At 37.9% G+C, this 19947-nt stretch overlaps 1 protein-coding gene and 3 long non-coding RNA genes across 4 annotated transcripts; 1 reads left to right on the top strand and 3 right to left on the bottom strand.

Moving 5' to 3' along the window:
- The first annotated feature begins 5528 nt into the window (after positions 1–5528).
- Positions 5529–7172, top strand: LOC105392222 (FK506-binding protein 4). The gene is made up of 2 exons (XM_038110530.2): positions 5529–5687; positions 6017–7172. Exons 1-2 carry the CDS (start codon positions 5652–5654, stop codon positions 6764–6766), a joined length of 786 nt encoding a protein of 261 aa, XP_037966458.2. The 5' UTR covers positions 5529–5651; the 3' UTR covers positions 6767–7172.
- A 1597-nt stretch (positions 7173–8769) lies between these two features.
- Positions 8770–9882, bottom strand: LOC125490498. Its single transcript, XR_007267705.1, has 2 exons — positions 9785–9882; positions 8770–9225 (listed from the first exon to the last, which is right to left on the bottom strand). It is a non-coding gene; the product is annotated as an uncharacterized LOC125490498 (long non-coding RNA).
- A 2523-nt stretch (positions 9883–12405) lies between these two features.
- LOC125490497 lies at positions 12406–14739 on the bottom strand. The gene is made up of 2 exons (XR_007267704.1): positions 14639–14739; positions 12406–12665 (listed from the first exon to the last, which is right to left on the bottom strand). It is a non-coding gene; the product is annotated as an uncharacterized LOC125490497 (long non-coding RNA).
- Positions 14740–16396: 1657 nt separating this feature from the next.
- Positions 16397–17449, bottom strand: LOC119693551. Its single transcript, XR_007267706.1, has 3 exons — positions 17002–17449; positions 16726–16890; positions 16397–16422 (listed from the first exon to the last, which is right to left on the bottom strand). It is a non-coding gene; the product is annotated as an uncharacterized LOC119693551 (long non-coding RNA).
- Positions 17450–19947: the final 2498 nt, after the last annotated feature.

Genomic DNA, 19947 nt, shown 5'->3' with positions numbered 1-19947 from the left:
GGCGTTCTACGGACAATGACATGAAATTTTAACATAGTACTCGAAAACATAAAAGTGAAGACATGCCACTTTGTTAAAAATATACTAAGTAAGTAATATTGTTTTGTGATACGAAAATATTTATTTTTATTTGAAAGTATTTTTAATATTTAATAATTAATTATATATAAAGTCGTACCCGTGCCGATATTTATACAGGTTGTTGCAAAAAGGGTTTAATACTATGCCGAAACCTACGTGTGCAGCATGTTATTGATAAAGATAAAAGATAAAAGATAAAATACACTTTATTGCACACAAACAGAAACAGTTTCACAAACATAGAAAAGAAAAATGGTACAATTGGCGGCCTTATTACTAAAAGTAATCTCTTCCAGACAACCACATTGAAAGGAAATATAAAGTATAAAGAAAGGGGTAACGTGTGACAAGACAAGAGAAAATACAACATAATTACTATGAACAATGTGTAAATACCTACATACAATAATACTTAAATATATTATGAACACATATAAATACTTTAAACCTACATAGCTATTAATAATTATATACCTAGACCTTATATGTAATAATACAATACATACCATAAATAAATATCTATATATATATATATATATATATATATATATATATATATATATATATATATTATGCTGGTTTATTCTAATCTGGATAAGCTAAATTTAAATAATGCTGTCTGAGCTGGTTTTTGAAGGATGGTAGAGAGGGTGCGAGTCTGATTTCCATGGGCAGATCGTTCCATAATTTAACAGCCTGAAAAGTGAAGGAACCCTCATAAAACACCGTGGTGCAAGAGGGAACATGAAGGCGAAAGTTATGAGATTGATGTTATTTCTAAGCCAGGAAATGAAATCAGAATGTAAAAAAATCGCGAAAATATTATCAGAGTTTAATAGTTCATGGTGTTGTATTAAACTCTGCCCCCGTGTGAGGTATAAGAATAGTAAATAAAAAAAGTATAGTTAGCCGAAAGGGCGTTACTCAGGCGTCACTCTGAAAAACTTTTATCCTACGTAATTTTTTATATTCGTGAAAAAAACGCTTCTTCGTATAATTTTTTTTTGGTCACGTGACCTTTTAGTTAGACGACCTGTTTTTTTTTGGTGTTTCAAAAGCAGAACAGTAGTTTTCAGAACTATGCATATACAGGGTGTCACAAAAGGTTACGTAGCTGGCAAAGGGATATGGGGAGGTCACCAGAAAAATAATAACATGTAAGTACCCCCGCAAGGGAGTACATTAGTACAAGGCGTGAGTGTGTGTTTTTTTTTTAAGTACTTATGTGTATTTGGGATATGATAGAAATAATATTTTTGTTTCTTAAAAACCAAAAAAATTACACCTTGCTGCGCTCTTTTGCTCACTGTAAGTACACCTACAAATATTGCTGTATTAAAAAAAACGGTTTTGTAATAACGATTATAAAAAAAAGGTTATTTTCATGTCAAGGAGTCATTTACCTAATTACGATTTCACTCAACAGCAGGTGAACTGAAAAAATAAGTTCTAGTTCTATCATCACTTTAGATCGCAAACATTGTAACTCCACTTTTCTCGGCGAAAAGTACTCTTTGGTGTCAATAGAAACGTTTTTTGAATTCACATGTTTTCCTCTTTATTCGAAAAAAAAACTGTATTCCGCATTTCACCATTTGTTTTCCTCTAAACCCCAAACCGTGATTTTTAAACAAGAAAACTTAGTAATTACCCTTTATTCTCATATACAACGTGCGATGTAGGCGAACGTGAACGAAAACTATGCAATAAGCCTTTGTTTTTATTACTACTTTAGTAAATTACAATAACATACTCAACAATATTAATTTTTTTTTGCAATGTTATGTTGTTAAATTAAGATCTAATATTTTATTAACATGAAGTTACTTTCAACTTTTTTTTGCATCTATGCGTCGAATCACAGCATGACGGCTGCTGCAGCTTCCTGCTGTCCTGTCCTCCAACCAATCCCACCAGTACTGCAGGTTGCGTCGAATACGAGCCATTCTCTTCGACTTGACAAGACAGGTGCTCCCGGAAGGATCATAGATCGCACGGAACCCGTACCGTATAGAGGCAACGGACTCCTTTGCAACAGCCCCCCAGATTCGGAAGTAGCCCATGCACTGCATGGCGAGCACAGCTGCAGCAATTTTTTCGTAATGAATCATTGGGATGTCATCCCCGAAGGAGGCTCTCAGCCTACCTCACGACCTGTGTGACATTAGAAAAATGCACTGTGCTAACGCCGTTTGCGAGCTTGATTTGCAGGACCGCGTTGTATGCCAAGTTCCACAGCAGAGGGGTCCAAGACCTACCGCTGTGGAACTCCGCAACTGAACTTCTTCTGTGAAAACAAACCCTCTCTTTTCGCATATTTAATGTACTTGTTAGACACGTATGACCTCTGTCAATTTTCTGCAGATAAGAAGACAAGTGATGGTATACAAGAGCCGCCCTAAAGGTTCGCCCTCTAGGGGATAGAGTTGAACGCGGTTACTATTTTTAAGCAAACAGCCAGCGCAACAACTCGCCCGTGGTTCTTATCCTGCTCCGACAGTGAACGAACGCAATTGTACCCACTATTCGAATCCGCATTTCGGATGCCAAACTGACTGTCCGAAAGGTCGAAACCGTACCACCACAGAGGTATGACTCGTTCGAAGAGCTTATCAGGCTCTTACAGCAATCAGATGTGTCGGTACACTGAAAGATAATCTACAGGCCTGCTTTATTTATTTAGGAGCACTAATGGCCTCCTTTCAGTCATTGAGTCACTGGCACTCAGGCTGCGGTTGAACAGGAAGATAGACTGTCTAAACGAATCATTTTTAGGCCAGTTAAAAAAACTTTAGGTGGGTAGTATGCCAACTAGAACTACAAATAAAACAGTATTTTTGTCTCCTCTAAAATTTGGTCACGAGGAGTTACGATGATTACGATCTAAGGTGACGCTGACGATATTTTATACAAGGTATTGAAAAAAGGGTATAAAGCTTAGCCAAAAGTGGATTTAGGTGCCATTCTGATCCACTTTTCTTCTACAATTTTGAAAATTCACGTAACAAAACCTTTTACATAGAAACTTATTCGATCACGTGACTTTTTACTATAGAGACCGAATTTATTTTTCGAGAATTTCCAAAACTTGGAGAACAAAAGTTGTTCAGAATAACCCCTGAGTCAAACCCTTTCGGCACAGTATACCCTTTTTGCAACATCCTGTATAGGTAATATCAGGTTTATAAAAGACCAGGGCCTGTAGAGTGAGACTCGGCATGGGGAGTCATAATTTATAGATCTTTTAGGTTGCAGTGGCGAATGGGCACTGGTAGCCCTGCCCTTTTCTATAACTATAACTATAGGTAATTTTATGGCAATTTAAAAATGGTATAACATTTATCTATTTGAAAAAATCATTAAAAATATACATTACCTATCACCCTAATTTAAAAAAAAAATTCAGCCCTTACTTTAAACTTATAACACCCCTCTATTTCCTTCAGGGGTTAAAAAACCTGTGTATTTAATATTTTCTTATGAGTTTTTTTTTTTAAACTAGGCTCTTACATAGTTGTACATAATATTATGCGGTATTTTATTCCACTTGTAACGCATAAAATTCATAGCTACAGTAAACATTTCATTTTTTTCATGGCGAGATACAGTCACACTTAACCGCTTTTTTGCAAAGCTTGTTAAATAGATTTAAAAAATTATGTAAATTTTAGATCTTCAATTTTTAAAAATACTTACTAATTTTTAACAACCTGTAGTGTACAGACTACCACATCTTAAAATATATATATTTTTAATTAACTACGGTTTTTGGTTTCAAATAAAACAAATTATGAACTTACTTTTCAACACCCTGTATATTGTGTAGCTTACCTAGCATACACAACCGTTAAAATAAAATAAATTACCCCTCAGAATATAAACAGGCTCGCGCTTTGGCATACTGCATTGACCGTATAGTTCTTATTCGGAGAATCTAATAAGTGTCATTATGTGCAATGTTTACCTTTATCTATGCATCTGTAACTCTATAGTAAAAAATGTAAACAAATCGAAAAGGCGAAATGTTTTCTAAGAATTTTCGGCTTTTCTGCATCTAAAATGATTAGAAAATTAACTTTCCATAGCAAATGCATATGTATTATAATACTTGTAGTCATAATTTGTTGATTTAATCAGTTTTTGTGAAATATTTGATAAAAAATAAAATGGCGTGGGTATCGCTCCTAACAGGCCGCCACCAGGGCGACGACTGAAGAAATCTGAAATCTGTCACGGTGTCATCATTTTTAAACCGGAATTTATTAGTTTTTTGCAAAAAAAGTTGACTTCTGGTCCATTAAATCCAACTCTTTAAGGTAACTTTGTTAAGAATTTAATTACCTACACATACATATAAGATTCCATGAAAATGGGCCCTCTGATTTCGAGGGTTTTTTCATAATAAGTCAAAAAATGGCAAAAGACATGGTGTGTTTGCAATTTTTTTTAACATACTTATTATAATCCTGCACCAATTTATAAGCAACTAACATGTTCAGTATACCCTCTGCTACAAAATATATTTTTATCAATGTGATAGAAGCCACCGTTTTCCCAATCTAATCAAGTATATCAAGCCGACTTTAGCATTTTAGCTTTAGGGATCCCCTTAAGTGTTTATATTTCATTTCGATGTAATAAGGGTTCTGTCAGAGGTCTTTCCCCGTGAAACAAGGTATAGGTAATTTAAGTATATTTACATGTTTTATCTATAAGTATATCGAAAATAAGAGTTGCTGAGAAATGGAAAAGTTCCACCTGCCATAGTCATATTATGTGCAACGTCACGGAAAAAAAAAGCACTCACGCCTTGTACTAATGTACTCCCTTGCGGGGTAGGCAGAGGTGCATTGCTGCACCCACTTTTCGCCAGAGTGTTATTTTAGTCCCAATGTAATAGGGGGCGGGCCTATTGCCATTTAACGGGCACATCCAAGACCCGAGAACAAATATCTGTGTTTAAACATATATCTGCCCCAGACGGGAATCGAACCCGGGACCATCGGCTCAGTAGTCAGGGTCACTAACCACTACGCCATTCGGTCGTCTGAACTTTTTCATTTATTGCTCGCGAGGGTACTAGGTAAGTATATTGGATTTGTCGAAGCAGCTACCATCATCACCGACACAACATAATGCAATTTACAATCATTAATACAATGTCAGATGCATGCAAAATTATGTCAGTTTTGATTTTTAAACGACTTCGAAAAAAGGGGGAGGTTCTCAATTCGTCTGTATGTATGTTTTTTGATAGATAATGGGATGCTGGTACGGTCTTCTATGTGCTCCAAAAGTTTGCCTGCCCCCTTTTATCCAGTGTGATCAACTAATTATTAAATATTAAATTTAAATCTGTCTGAGCACTAATAAAATTCCCCCCTAGAGGTGTATTTATCTAAAATTAGCATATTGTACAGTATGCCCTTGCACTTGTAAATAAAGTTATAATTATTGTATCTACATTGTTGTTCACACTCGAAGTGCCTTCTGTTGGAGCAAATATAAATAATAGTAATAAGTTGTATAACGGTTCTTTAAAATTATTATTTCAATTTTGTTAAGACAAGATGAGGTTGGTTATTACTATAACCTTTGTCGTGATTGTAAGTACTAATTCACTCTTCTCTATGTTAAAAATATATTTGATTAATCTAATTATTGTTTAGTTTCGATGGCTTTAATAGATGGTTGATGTTTTTTTTTAATAAGTTCTACTGAAGTACTAAATTTAATCATGACCACATATTATTAACATTTAAGTAATTTAGAATATTGCCCGTGAGTGTTAGTACTTTTCCATTAGACCATGCAATGTTTTCTTTTCTGCATTTTCTTCTGAGAGTCTTCAAATTAAATACTTACTATACCTAATAGTTCTTACATAACAATATTCCTTCAATTAATAATAAATCAATTTTTTATTATATTTTAGTTACTCACTTTATGTGACACCAAAAAATCAGAAAGTAAAGATGAAAAAGGAAAACAAGAAAAAGAAAAGGATGAAAAGGACCCCCTTACTTCCATGGACAAAACGGAAGATAAAGTGAAAAAAGCTGCCAAGAAAAAAGTAGGAGACGTTCAAGATATGGCTAAAGATGGGCTCGACGGTGACGATAAAGAAGAAGACAAAGATGAACCAGAAGATGAAGATGAAGATGAAGACGAAGAAGAAGACGACGAAGAAGATGAAGAGCCCAAAGAGAAAAAGAAGGAAGACAAAAAGAAAGAAGAGCCAGAGAAAAAGAAAGAAGATAAAAAGAAAGAAGATCCAGAGAAAAAGAAAAAGGAAGAAAAACCTAAAGCCGATGACAAAAAAGACGAGAAAGCAAAAGACGAACCCAAACCAAAAGAAGAAGACAAACCGAAAGACGAAGACAAACCAAAGGACGAGAAAAAGAAGAAAAAGAAGAAGAATGATGACAAACCCGAGCCGGAGCCCGAAGAAGAAGAAGAAGATGCTCCAGCGTTCCCCGGGATGGTGATGGAGCACAGCGAGGACTGCGAGGACGACGCCGCGTCCACGACGCACCACCGGCACCGCGCGCACAGCAAAACCACCGTGGGGCCCGACATGAGCGCCATGCCCGACATGCCCGACATGGCCGACATGGCCGACTCACTCGGCAAGATCACAGGTATGGCGGATACGTTGACCGGGTGGCTGCCTGAAATGGAATGATCTTAGCTTTCCATAACGTTTTGTTTTAATTGTTGCTAATTTCGATGAATGTAGTTAACTTAATATTTATTTATGACTATATCTAAAGACTTTAAATTAATAACAAGAAGAATCACCATATATAGATTTTAAATGGAAACAAGGCAAATAAAACTGCAACAGCTAGTGAATAATGTTGAGATTTTGTGTCTTGGCATATCATTTTTATCCAACAGAATATTGCAGAAGTCAGCGCTATTAGCCAAGTATAGGTACCTACCTGGTCTTTGTTAGTGATAATGAAGCCTTTGTAAATCATGGATACAGCTTTGTCAGATTCTCAAAGTTGTGCTATTTTAATTTTATCACCATGAAAACCTTTTTCTTCTTCTTAAAAAATATATTTTAAGATCATAAGTTTTGACAATTAGGTATCAAAATTAAAACACGTTCCTTTACATTTATTTCTATTTATTTACAAATAAAAGTAATTTGCCATCTCCAAATGTTTTATTTCCGTCCGTTGCCCGCAGATGGCGTGGCGGCGGCGGTGGGGGCGGCGGGGGCGGCGGGGGCGGGGGCGGAGCGGGGCGGGAGGGGACCCGTCACCGTCATGTTGCGGGCCATCGTCGACACTCTCGGCGCCATGTTCTAGATTCTAGAACCATCCCGGTCAATAGACGCCTCGCTTATTGCCAATTTCTCCATTCTCGGTTAGAGCATAACCAGGGAGTAGTGGTTAACTTTTGACACATCTGTCAGAATTTTATATGGAGATGACGTTTAATTTATAAATCAATCCCTGTGTTGGTTAGATAACCGACAATGGAGAAATTGGCACTTAGACACCACGGTGGTCAGGTTAAACCACGGTTAAAACCTGCTTCATCGGCGAATGAGATGGATGATGTTCATAGTTAATATTTAAAGAGCAGGGGCGTAGATTACATTCTGGTATTCTTTAAATTTCTGTTTTATTTTAGCAAAATAGCTGTTGCCGGAAGTTTCGTTTTGCCTTAAAATTCCCTTGACTCCCGTTTCCTCCCCTTTCTTCCCTCCCTATCCCTCGCCTCTCATACGCTCCCCCTATCTTGCGTCCCTTCTCATTACTTTCCTTTCCCTCCCCTTCCCTTCCTTGTATTGAAGACGATAGTATTTGCTGATCGACTGAACATTTCATCGAAAACTAGACCTCAAATCATCTTGAGGTCGATTCAAATACTCGTATGATTTCATTTCCAGTTTTATACTCGAATTTTCAGTTGACGGGCGTTATTTTGATCAATTGATTAAATTCTTCGTGTCTGTTGCAGACTTTTGAGGAAAACATATTATACAAAATGGTAGTAGTTGTAGCGAACTTAGTTATTATTATCAGTCAAAAGGTGAAGTTCTATAAAATATAGTTGTTCCTGCGAACTTCGCCTCGCTTTAAAAAGTTTTCCGTGGGAATTCCGGGATAAAAAAAAATAGCCTACTTATGTTCTTTTTCAGGGTCTAGACCATTTATATACTTACCAAATTTCATTCAAATCCGTTCAGTAGTTTGACACAGTTACTTTCGTATTTATAACATTAGTTAGGATTAGGATGTAGACCGGTAGGTGTCCGGTTGTACCTACTTGAACCTGAGGTACTATAAGCTTAGATTAATGAGTGGAAAAAAGCAAAACAACATTACTAATTACTAAATATTTATACGTAGGTACTTAGTTAAACTTAAAAATAGTATGACAAAAATGAATCATGTTTTGTGCAATTATTATTAAGTATAAGTAAGTACATTTTATAACAACATTATCTTATTACACTTACAGTAGGATGTGAGCTGAAACGCAGGTTGCACCTAGTTTAGCATCAGATGCTTCTCACTGTCTTGTCATCAATAAGGTATTAGCTAATAAGTTACAAACAATTAGTGTTACTATTAGTTATACACTTTACGAGCAATTCGAAAGTTCCAGTGACATTATGGAATGTCAATGGCAAATGGAACTTATTAAATACTCGAGTGATAGAGAGTGTAGGTAGTAGTTATATTGCAACACAAATTTAATATTTTTATAAAAGAAGACAATTATGTTGCTTATTCTTACTAATGACAAAAACCTCTTTTATTTATGCAAAGGGTGGAGGAAGTGGTTTGAGGGTTAGATTCCACGTCGATGCATCAACCGGGGCGGCGGAGACTGTGGCAGATGTTAGCCCGTCTGACTGTATTTCTCAGCTTCAACTCGCTCATTTATCTTATCGGAGTATAAACCGCTACTAGGCTTGGCAGGGTCAGCGTCAGACTCGGCGAGAGTGGGGTCAGTGGCGGCACCGGCGTCACCAGCAGCTGTGTCTGAGGTTTTAACAGCAGAGTCTGAGGCCTCACCAGGTGAGTCTGAGGCCGAGGTTCCAGCGGGGGCGGCAGGATCTTGGATATTATCGGGACCTGCGAGCTCGGCTTCACCGTCACCGAACGCAGCAGCGAATAGCTGTGAACAGAACACAGTGTATGTAAGTCTGGACGACGTTGAGACGTTGAGTGGGCAACGCCGCGATGTGCTGCCTGTCTCAAACTGGATCCCATTCTAATGTCAGAGTATGCTGATATACTTAATAAAATGTAAAGCCGTGATAGTGTATAACAGATAAGATCTCGTCCTCTCATTTTATAGGCCGTGGGTTCAACGCAAACAAATCTCATGGAAGATTTTTCCCGAAATCACATTGACTGGATAGTCTTGAATAGTCTTGGTAGAGACTAAGAATCGGTCAAATAAGGGCTAAGTTGTGCCGCTATCTGAGAGCCTTCCGTCCAGATTGACCTGTCTTGGACGATCTCTGAGGTTACTAACACCGAATATTAGCAATTAGTAAAATCTGACGCTACTTGCATGGATCTGACAGATGTTTGACAGGCGAGCGACACTGCTTATGGATTGTTAATTGCTAATGTGTCGCTATCAATGGTACGGTGGAGTGGAACTTTTCTTGATCAACTTCCAACACAGGTCAGCCACAGTAAAGAAAATACATTTAAATAAAACTCACCATCATAACGACGAAGACGAGCAGAAAGACCCTCATGATTGTGGCTGGAAGTGGACTGTGGGACCTACGGGGCCGCACCGGTATATGTACGTACATACACACACCCCGGAAGTGATACTGTATGTCTCGGGGTTGTATTCCGGCCACCGATGAGTGTGTGAAGCGACACCCGAGGCTGAGCCCGCGTCGCACACTGTCGCACCACAAACGCTTCCGCCTCCTGAATTACCCTGAAATTTGCATTCTTCATGTAAAGCTGTTGTTGAGTAAACTTGTGCAAATGAGCGATGATGAGACCTGCCAACACAGCAGCTGTGCACATATCTACATCTTTCAGGAGGGATTTTGAAGGCTGTCTTCCAATCAATGTATCAAATTTTGTACCTTATATAAAAATGACCAAAAGGATCGGTTTAACAATTCCTGGTGTTGCTGATATAGGTAATTAGAATAAAGTTTCAAAATATCTGCAAGGATCACTGGTGGACTTTCTTAGCAAAGAAAACGATTTAGTTACCACACCCCACACTAAACACACTCACGAGACATGAAAATATTCTAGTGAAATAATGTATGAAATGTCAATGGTAGGTGGAATGTTTTCATAGCCACTAAGAGGAAGAGATCAACAGTTGGAATGATGATGAACACGAGTGCAGCATGCTATCTGAACCAGGAACCTCAACAAACAGAACAAAAGAAGCTGTAAGTACTACACAAGGCACAGGTCGCATCAGCAGGGTGCTGGCAGTAGACGTGGCTAGCTGACGTGGTGCTGGATGAAGTTCCCGCCACATGGGGTCATGAGACTGTCGCCATCCTTGATTTCAGAAAAGCTTGCCCAGAATAGATCAACCCCAGAAGAAACAGTATCATTTCCGGTGTATGTGTATCTGTATGTGTGCGTGTGCGTGTGTGTACATATACCGGCGCGGCCCCGGGGGTCCCACAGTCCACAGCCAACCGTAACCATGAGGGTCTTTCTGCTCGTCTTCGTTGTTGTGATGGCGACCAAATTTTTTTATTTAATATTATTAAATTTGTTTTGTGTATATTTTTGAACATATTCTTGACCAACAAAAAAGGGTAGACTCCGGAGGTTAATCAGCATAACTTCTTTACTTATGGAAATTTGGTGGTCACCAGACTTTTAACTAGGTACAATATTGATAATATTTGATAGCACCTCTGCAGTGCTTCCTATTATATGATCAGTTACTATACCGTGCTGCTCCTTGCGAGAGGTCTATGTCCAGTGGAAGATTATTAGATGATGATAAGGCCAACTACCAATTGGTCAATTGTATCAGTGAAACTTAGGACAAAATAAGCCATAAACTCACCAATTCTGTATCAAGACTATCCAGGTCTCAACAAGTCTGTATTAAGAATATCCAGAGATTTATTCTTGGACAGATAAAACTCACGGCTTGTCGAATGCGTGGACGATATCTTATCGCCTAGACACCATCACGTCTATATAAATTATTTCATGGGTCATAATAAAATGATAATGTAAATAATTACTTCAGTATATTTAGTTAACTCAGTATACCTACATACAATAAATATACCTACCCTGAAATTAGTATGTGATCCAGTTTGTGCATAAGAACTCATACTTTACTTAACAACCTCTAGACTAGAGTTAAAGACATTATTGGTATGTAAATTCCAGCTATTCGCTGCTGCGTCCGGTGACGCTGCCCCCTCCCCCCTCCTCGGGCCCCCTGAGGGCGTCACCACCTGCCGCCCCACCGCCGGCGACAAACTCACGAAGATATTGAATGATCGACTTGAAGAAATTAACAAATCAAATCATCAAAATCTAGAATAATCTAACGGTGGCTAAAATGGGTCCTGCCTGCCACAGTCTCCGCACCGGTTACATCGACGAGGAATCTAATCCTCACACCACTTCCATTGACTTCCTCCCTGTTCATAAATAAATAAAACTTATATAAGGAGCTTTGATTATAATAATATGACCAATGTTATTTTTTTAATTATAATTTGTAATAAAGTACCTGCTAATAATTAAAACCATAATTTTATTACCAGAAAAGATAGGTACCTACATTGTAATTTTGTGTTAGTTATTTTAAACCCCTTTGATTATGTAAAATGGAGATATTAGGTAGGTACCTGTAGGTCCACACACGTACCCGGTCGAAAATTCTTAGTAGTTCTAAGTTATATCTAACAGAAGTTCTAAGTTATACTAGGTACCTACTTACTAAATTATCCTAATCCTAACTAATATTATAAATGCGAAAGTAACTAACTGTGTCTGTCTATTACTCTTTCACGCCAAAAATACTGAACGGATTTGAATGAAATTTGGTATACATATGGTATATAGATAGACCCTAGGAAAGAACATAGGCTACTTTTTATCCCGGAATTCCCACGGGAAAACTTTTTAAGGCGAAGCGAAGCTCTCGGGAACAGCTATACTACATAAGTTACATGTAGGGATTAGGTAAGTACATAAATTTAGTTGCTTGCTGCTGATCCTAGGTATAGTCCGTTTTTTAACAGCAAATCTGTCGAGCAGTTCTATGCGTTGGTAGGTTTATGGTTTATGGCTAGCTACATAGATAAAATGAAAGACTAAAAAGTACATCTTAAAAATATTTAATATTAATTTGGCATTTCCATTGAGGAGCAGAGTCGCTCGGTCGGTAGCGTTGTTCACTGGTCAGTGGTCAGGGCAAGGAGAAGAAGAGGTCGTTGAAGTAGGTGGCGGTGTCATGGCCTAGCCCGTCATGTTGTCCTTGTTGGCCTCCAGTCGGTCGAGGATCTGCTGCAGGTACGTCCCGGTTTCGGTGTTGTCGGGCTGCACGTACGCCTCGCCCTCGCCTAGGGCCAACGCCCACATCTGCCGGAATACAGAGAAAGATATTTTTATCAGATCATAAAATGGCATATCAGCTACTGTACCACCACCGATACATTAGCAATTACCAATCCATAAACAGCGTCGCTCGCTTGCGTCACAGATCTGTCTGATGTATGGACCTGACAGATCTGTGACAAGTGACAAGCGAGCTACGTCCGATTTGAGCTCTTGAGTCAGGTAAGTTATTTGCATGGAAGTAATAATACAACAGGAATGCGCACTGCACCAAAAAAACGAGCCGACAGAGATAGTCAGCACGGAGCCCTCCATCTCTTTCTATTTTTGGTGACCATAATTTTAGGTAATTCATGAGACATCACTTTTAATCTATCATGTCGCGAATAGGTGTCGATGGTCTCAAAGTCACCTATTATTCGAATAATTCGATTGCAATGTATACGAATGTATTTTGGTGATATGACAATTGAGTAAACAAATGGGGTGAAGGTAAAATTTGTAGAGATGTGTTGTTACAGCGCAAACTGCAATGTAATATTGATATGTTTTTTTTTCCATATCAATTAGATATTCCCAAGGTTTGAACTAGCAACAACAATCTGTTTTTTCACCAAATTCTACAAAGATGGACTTTACAGTTCGACTGTAACGATAATAACCACTTGCGATGAATCGGGATTTATCATCGGGTTTAAAATGATGAAAATTTGTGGGAATTACTTGGAACCACCTTTGTTATGTTTCTTCATTGGACGGAAAGCTGAAATTTGGGAAAATATAATTTTAAGTAAATAATATTAAGTTGGGTGTAGTGTTGACAAGAAAGTGTCAAAACAGGTTAACATTAAACGCAACTATGTACCTAAAACGTGTTTACCTGGGTGTTCCGTTTACAAAGTACAAATGAATGGTCACCCTCACAATAACGTATCTCCCAACAGTATAAACGTCATCCGTCATCTTGACAAATTCGGTCTTGTCGTAAAGTATTTAGAAAAACTACCAATATTTTTTATGAAATTATTATTCATACAAATACCAAATATTTCATTAAAATTACATGTTTATAATGATTTATTATAAATTTGTTTTTGAAAATGATATGATATACAGTAGTCTATGAGTTATTTTAATATTTTTTTTGCATAGCTCTCTTCGTACAAAATCTACTAAAGTTTACACAACTAAATCCTGGCAATTGTTAGAAAGAGAGGAAGGGCTCTGTGGTAACCCTCTCTATCGGCTCGCGGCCTCTTTCACTTCAAATATAAATCTTAAGGTGAATACGTTAAGTCTATTTTTGTTTGCATCATTTTGGTGAGTGCGCATTCCTGTTGTATTATTACTTCCATGGTTATTTGATAGTTAATTGCTAATGTTCGGTGGTGGTAACCCAGCAGATCATAATGTGGGTTCACTAATACGAAATACTAATAGGATTAAGTCCACCCTTTGTAAAGAATTAATATAAATTAAGGACGAAAGAAACACACACGGGATTTGCACAATCGATCACATACATTCTAACGTGTAGTAGGCGTTAGGAGTGTTGTCACTAGCACCTATTCCTTATGTCCGGTCTCGTTGCGACGAGTTTGATAGCGATGCCGATGTGCAATAATGTCGATATTCGAAAAAATCATCACAACCCATCACGTATCCACTGCTGGGGCACGGGTCTCCTTCTAATGAAGGAAGGGTTAGACCTAGTCCACCACGCGGGCCAAGTGTGCGGTGGTGGACCACCGACATTAACTTTAACCTTCTAGATAGGTACCTACTGGGTGTAAATTGGAAGTAGCCGAAGAGGGCGTGAAATGTGCCAGTTTTGCCAATTTTCGGTGGTAGTAACAAGAAGTAAAAAATATATGCATAATTATAACTTAAACAACGATAAAAACCCCCAACATTCAACTTTTGAAAAAAATTGGCTAAGAATTCTTGAAGTAAGATGGAAAGTTTGGAAAAAAAACTAAACCAGAATCTAGACTTACCATCATCACGATCACGACGAAGAGAAGGAGTGTGGACCTCATGGTGCAGTGAGGAGCTAGGCCCGCCGACCCGCTATATAGCACACGCACGCACGCACACACACACACGCACGCACACGCACAGCACACGCACACGCGCACTCCGGAACTGATAGCGTCACATACAGGGGTGGTATTCTGGGCACAGATGTATGTGGGAAACTACTGAAGAGTCGTTGGGGAGACCCAACTGTTCGAGCGTCGCTGTCGCAACAGAATCACTTTGGGCTCGCGAATTTGCAGCAATTTACATTGTGCAAATGAGGGGTGATAGGTACCTACCTCACACAATCTGTGCAAATAATAAATAAATAATGATTCTGGCCAGGAGAAAGTCCTTTTTTATGCAAACGGTTTTATGATCATGATTATTCCTCTAACTTCACGTGGAGCATAGAGCTTAGGGCCTCCACAGTTCTTCTCCAGACGTTTCTGTCCTGGAGGGTGATTCGTGTCACAAAAAACAACTTCGTTTTCATCTCGTTTTCAGATTTTTACGAACGAGCTATGAAATTGCGATTCACATGGCTCTAAAAACAAGCTACATAGTAAGATCGTTTCGAGATCGCAAAATGAATGAACGGTATGGAGTATGACGCGATTCATGTCATTTTTGTTGAACTTTTTGATATCGCTTATCTGTCATATTTTGACGTTTTAGCGATTTTAAACTTTCGAAGAAAAGGGTGAAATTGTTAGATCGTTTTCAGAAAATACTGCTAAAAGTGAAATTGACCTTGTACGCATCTCTCCAAGATCTTCAAGCCATTTTTCAGCCGGACAGCCGTCCCTACGAGATACGTTTCCATCTTTACCGAATTCGTAATTTTCCTTTATAGTAAGCTTGTATTAAAAAAAAAAAAAAAAAAAAAAAAACACGCACTCACGCCTTGTACTAATGTACTCCCTTGCGGGGTAGGCAGAGGTGCATTGCTGCACCCACTTTTCGCCAGAGTGTTATGTTAGTCCCAATGTAATAGGGGGCGGGCCTATTGCCATTTTACGGGCACATCCAAGACCCGAGAACAAATATCTGTGTTTAAACAAATATCTGCCCCAGCCGGGAATCGAACCCGGGACCATCGGCTCAGTAGTCGGGTCACTAACCACTACGCCATTCGGTCGTCTTGTATTAGTGATATTTATTTGATTGGTGTGGGTTTTGGCCTGAGGCCCTCGCAGAATGAGGAAGAATATTTTAACCGAAAGCATACACATTCCCTCAGTGTGCAAATTGTAAGTTAATGAATTAACAACATTGTAATGCATGTATATTTTATTTATTGATAGAACTAATAAATTCTATAAATTATCACAAATACTAAAAAAATATAGGTAGTAATTAGGTCCCTTTACCACTTAATAAAGCTACAGATAATGGCAATCAAAGATTAAAGTCTTATTATTTTTCTCATATTCTCTCCTATAGGTTGGCTGGTACAAAATGCTTTTAGCCTTTTGTATAAGTAATTATTAATACTTATATATACAATATTTTTTTAACAATTATTAAACTATTATTGTATATAGGAACTTAGGTAATCAGTAATCACAGGTGCTCCTCTGTTTGAATTGACGCATGAAGAAGAGGAAGAAGAGAGGCGTGAGGTCATTGAAGGCCAGGCGCATGCGCAGGACGGGATCCTCCTGCGCAGCAGCCGCAGCAGCGCCGCGCAGACCGCGCGCTCCACGCCGGTCGCGGAGCCAGAGCTTCACTGCTCGCGCAACTGCGTCGCCGCTAAAATCTGTGGATTTTCAATTTATAATTAAAACATATACCTACAAAAATATTTTGTACTTATTCCGATATAAATTATGTATACGTATTATTTTACTTTAAGTCTGGTCTTGATTGTTGCTTTCATTAGCCTAGAAAAGACAAAATGAAAAGTTCAGTATGATATTGTTCTAAAAAATTACAGACAGATACTAAACAAAACTATGCTGTAACATAAATATTCAACACCAGTTTTCCTAAGACATTATTGGGGTAACAATGAAGTTAAATTCTATTCTATTATTTAGCCAAACATTTAGGAATAACCTACGATTTCCATATGAGGAACACCTCCTCAAGAAGCCTCTCATTGACTGCAGCCTGTCTGTTCATTACTTCAGCTAATCAGCTATCATTGTGAGGGCTGAAGCCGTGGCCCTCTCACAACGCAGTTGCTCCTTCTGCTACTCAAGCACATCGGCTGCTGCTTGTGTTTCTAAAACAATTCAAAACAGAAATTGGATACATCGTAAATTACAATACCTTCTTGACTACAACCGGTAACATTTATATTTCAAAAAAAATAGGTTAATACATTGATACTTACATGTCTCAGTCGTATTTCTCTAAGTAAGTTAAACTTCCTTTCTTCTTATTTTCCAAAAAAACTACGTTGACACGAAAATGAGCAAAGAAAATCAATGTTTTTATGGAGAAAACATGGCGGCTGTCAAAAGTGCCACAGGTTATGAATTTCTTCAACGTTGAATTAAAAAGCAGTTTCTTGATACTTGCTATCGACACTAATTCCAACAAAATATATTGTAGGAACAAAATTATTTAAAACAATTAGTGGTAGTATTTATAATTTTTGCATGGCAATTAAAAAAAATATAGTTTCATTCATTTCACTCAAGCCATCCAAATACGAACTAGCGATATGAAAACGAGATCAAAGTATGTGTGCTATGAATCGCGTTTTTAAACATTGCGGATTTCATCTCGTAACTCGTTCGTATCGCTTTACAAATATTTCGGTTGAGATGTGAATCGCGCCCCTGGGCTCTTTCCTCGGCTTCGTCCCAGGAGATTCCGACGGCATTGAGGTTGCTGAGGATGGATCTCCTCCAAGTTATTGCAGGTCGCCCTTTGCGCCGTCTGCCCTGCGGCGGATTCCAATCTCACCCCTTTGGAGATACTGTCAGAGGACAGTCTTCTAAGGCAGTGTCCGATCCAACTCCATTTTCATTTCAAAATCTCTTTGTTAATCTGTCGCGTTCCCTTCCAAAGATCTTCATTGGAGATTGTATCAGGCTCATGGAAGTAATAATACAACAGGAATGCGCACTCACCAAAATGATGCAAACAAAAATAGACCTAACCAATTCACCTTAAGATTTATATTTGAAGTGAAAGAGGCCGCGAGCCGATAGAGAGGGTTACCACAGAGCCCTTCCTCTCTTTCTAACAATTGCCAGGATTTAGTTGTGTAAACTTTAGTAGATTTTGTACGAAAAGAGCTATGCAAAAAAATATTAAATTAACTCATAGACTACTGTATATCATATCATTTTCAAAAACAAATTTGTAATAAATCATTATAAACATGTAATTTTAATGAAATATTTGGTATTTGTATGAATAATAATTTCATGAAAAATATTGGTAGTTTTTCTAAATACTTAACGACAAGACCGAAGTTGTCAAGATGACGGATGACGTTAATACTGTTGTGAGAGACGTTATGGTTGGGGTGACCATTCATTCGTACATTTGAATCACTTTCCATTAATTAGGACCTGTTTCATTCAACTTTTTATTTTATTTTATACCTAAGTATCATTAGGTATTATTGTGGCTGTTATCTTATAAGGCTGGTAAAGAGTTATGAGCTGTTGATTTTTTTGGTGATAGATATGAGTATTAAAAGATAATTTATCAAGCTTAAAACCGGCGGAAGCACTTAGGTTGAGATATTTTTTTTGAAATCTTATGATTTTCATCAACTAGACTATGTAAACGGAACACCCACAGAGTAAACACGTTTTAGGTACATAGTTGCGTTTAATGTTAACCTGTTTTGACACTTTCTTGTCAACACTACACCCAACTTAATTTTATTTACTTGTATTATATTTATTATAAAAATGTGTGTTGTTTGATTTCGCTCATCTTATTATTTACGTCAATCCTAACTCTCTAATTAAAACCAGTCCATCTTAGTAGAAATTGGGAAAAAGACAGATTGTTGTTGCTAGTTCAAACCTTGGGAATATCTAATTGATATGGAAAAAAAACATATCAATATTACATTGCAGTTTTCGCTGCAACAACACATCTATACAAATTTTACCTTCACCCCATTTGTTTACTCAATTGTCATATCACCAAAATACATTTGTACCTACATTGCAATCGAATTATTCGAATAATAGGTGACTTTGAGACCATCGACACCTATTCGCGACATGATAGATTAGAAGTGATGTCTCATGAATTACCTAAAATTATGGTCACCAAAAATAGAAAGAGATGGAGGGCTCCGTGCTGACTATCTCTGTCGGCTCGTTTTTTCGGTGCAGTGCGCATTCCTGTGTCAGGCTAGAACACTTGGAGAATGAGCCGTTTTCCTTGACAGCTGTCAGTTGAGCTTTTGGGTAAGCCGATAGATGGCGTGAAAACGCAGTGTACCAACTGTCAAAAATTACATAGAGAGCAAAGAGTTCTAAACTCAGAATAAGAACTCACTAGTTGTGATTAAATGTCGGGTGGTAGCGCGAGCCATCCTTCCGAGGCTCAGACTGCATGTGGCTTGGGATAGTGCTAAGTATTCTGTGAATAGTTCTACCCGCGCCGTCACGTAGTGTTCTTTTCTCTATGCGCGCCGTTTGAACGGGTGCTGCGTGCGAGAACTGATTTTCTATTTTTATTTATTGTAGGTATGATCCTAAATAAGATCCCAAAGAAATACTTACAAGACAAGATGAGAATGTGTGCCGTCGCAACTTGTAAAAATAAAGGACATCATAAATTTCCAAATGATGAAAGCCAGGCGCAACAATGGATTAAGGCGACTCGGATAAATGTGCGAAAAATTGATTGGAAACTGCGAAAACATTCATGGTTGTGTTCGGATCATTTCATACCAAGTGATTTTCAAAAGAGTCACTATCTCAAGTGCACTAACTCTACAGTATCAAGGGAGGAGGAGCAGATAGCTCAACTACAACTCAATTAATACAGGAGAAACACAAGGAAACTGAGAAAACTTGAAAAGAACGGCTGTACGCACAATCGCACTGAACGCTGAAGCAACAGTGACATCGACATCATAGAGAAAATAATACTACAATTGGCCATGCTAACTTTCTGAACAAGAATGAAATGCTTAAAACCGTTTCGAGGAATATGCTTCCAGTACAATTTCTGGTCATCAGATTTTAAATTAAGTCTCTATTTTTTTAATTATTCAATAAAAACTAATAACCTTCATTTGTCCTTTCTATGACGACGATTAGGATCATAGAGTATAATTACATTTGCCTATAAAACA

Source organism: Plutella xylostella, chromosome 24 (assembly GCF_932276165.1).
Source record: "Plutella xylostella chromosome 24, ilPluXylo3.1, whole genome shotgun sequence".
Lineage (NCBI taxonomy): Eukaryota > Metazoa > Arthropoda > Insecta > Lepidoptera > Plutellidae > Plutella > Plutella xylostella.
The sequence above is the reverse complement of the archived record's forward strand: the minus strand, read 5'-3'. Positions and strand labels throughout refer to the sequence as shown.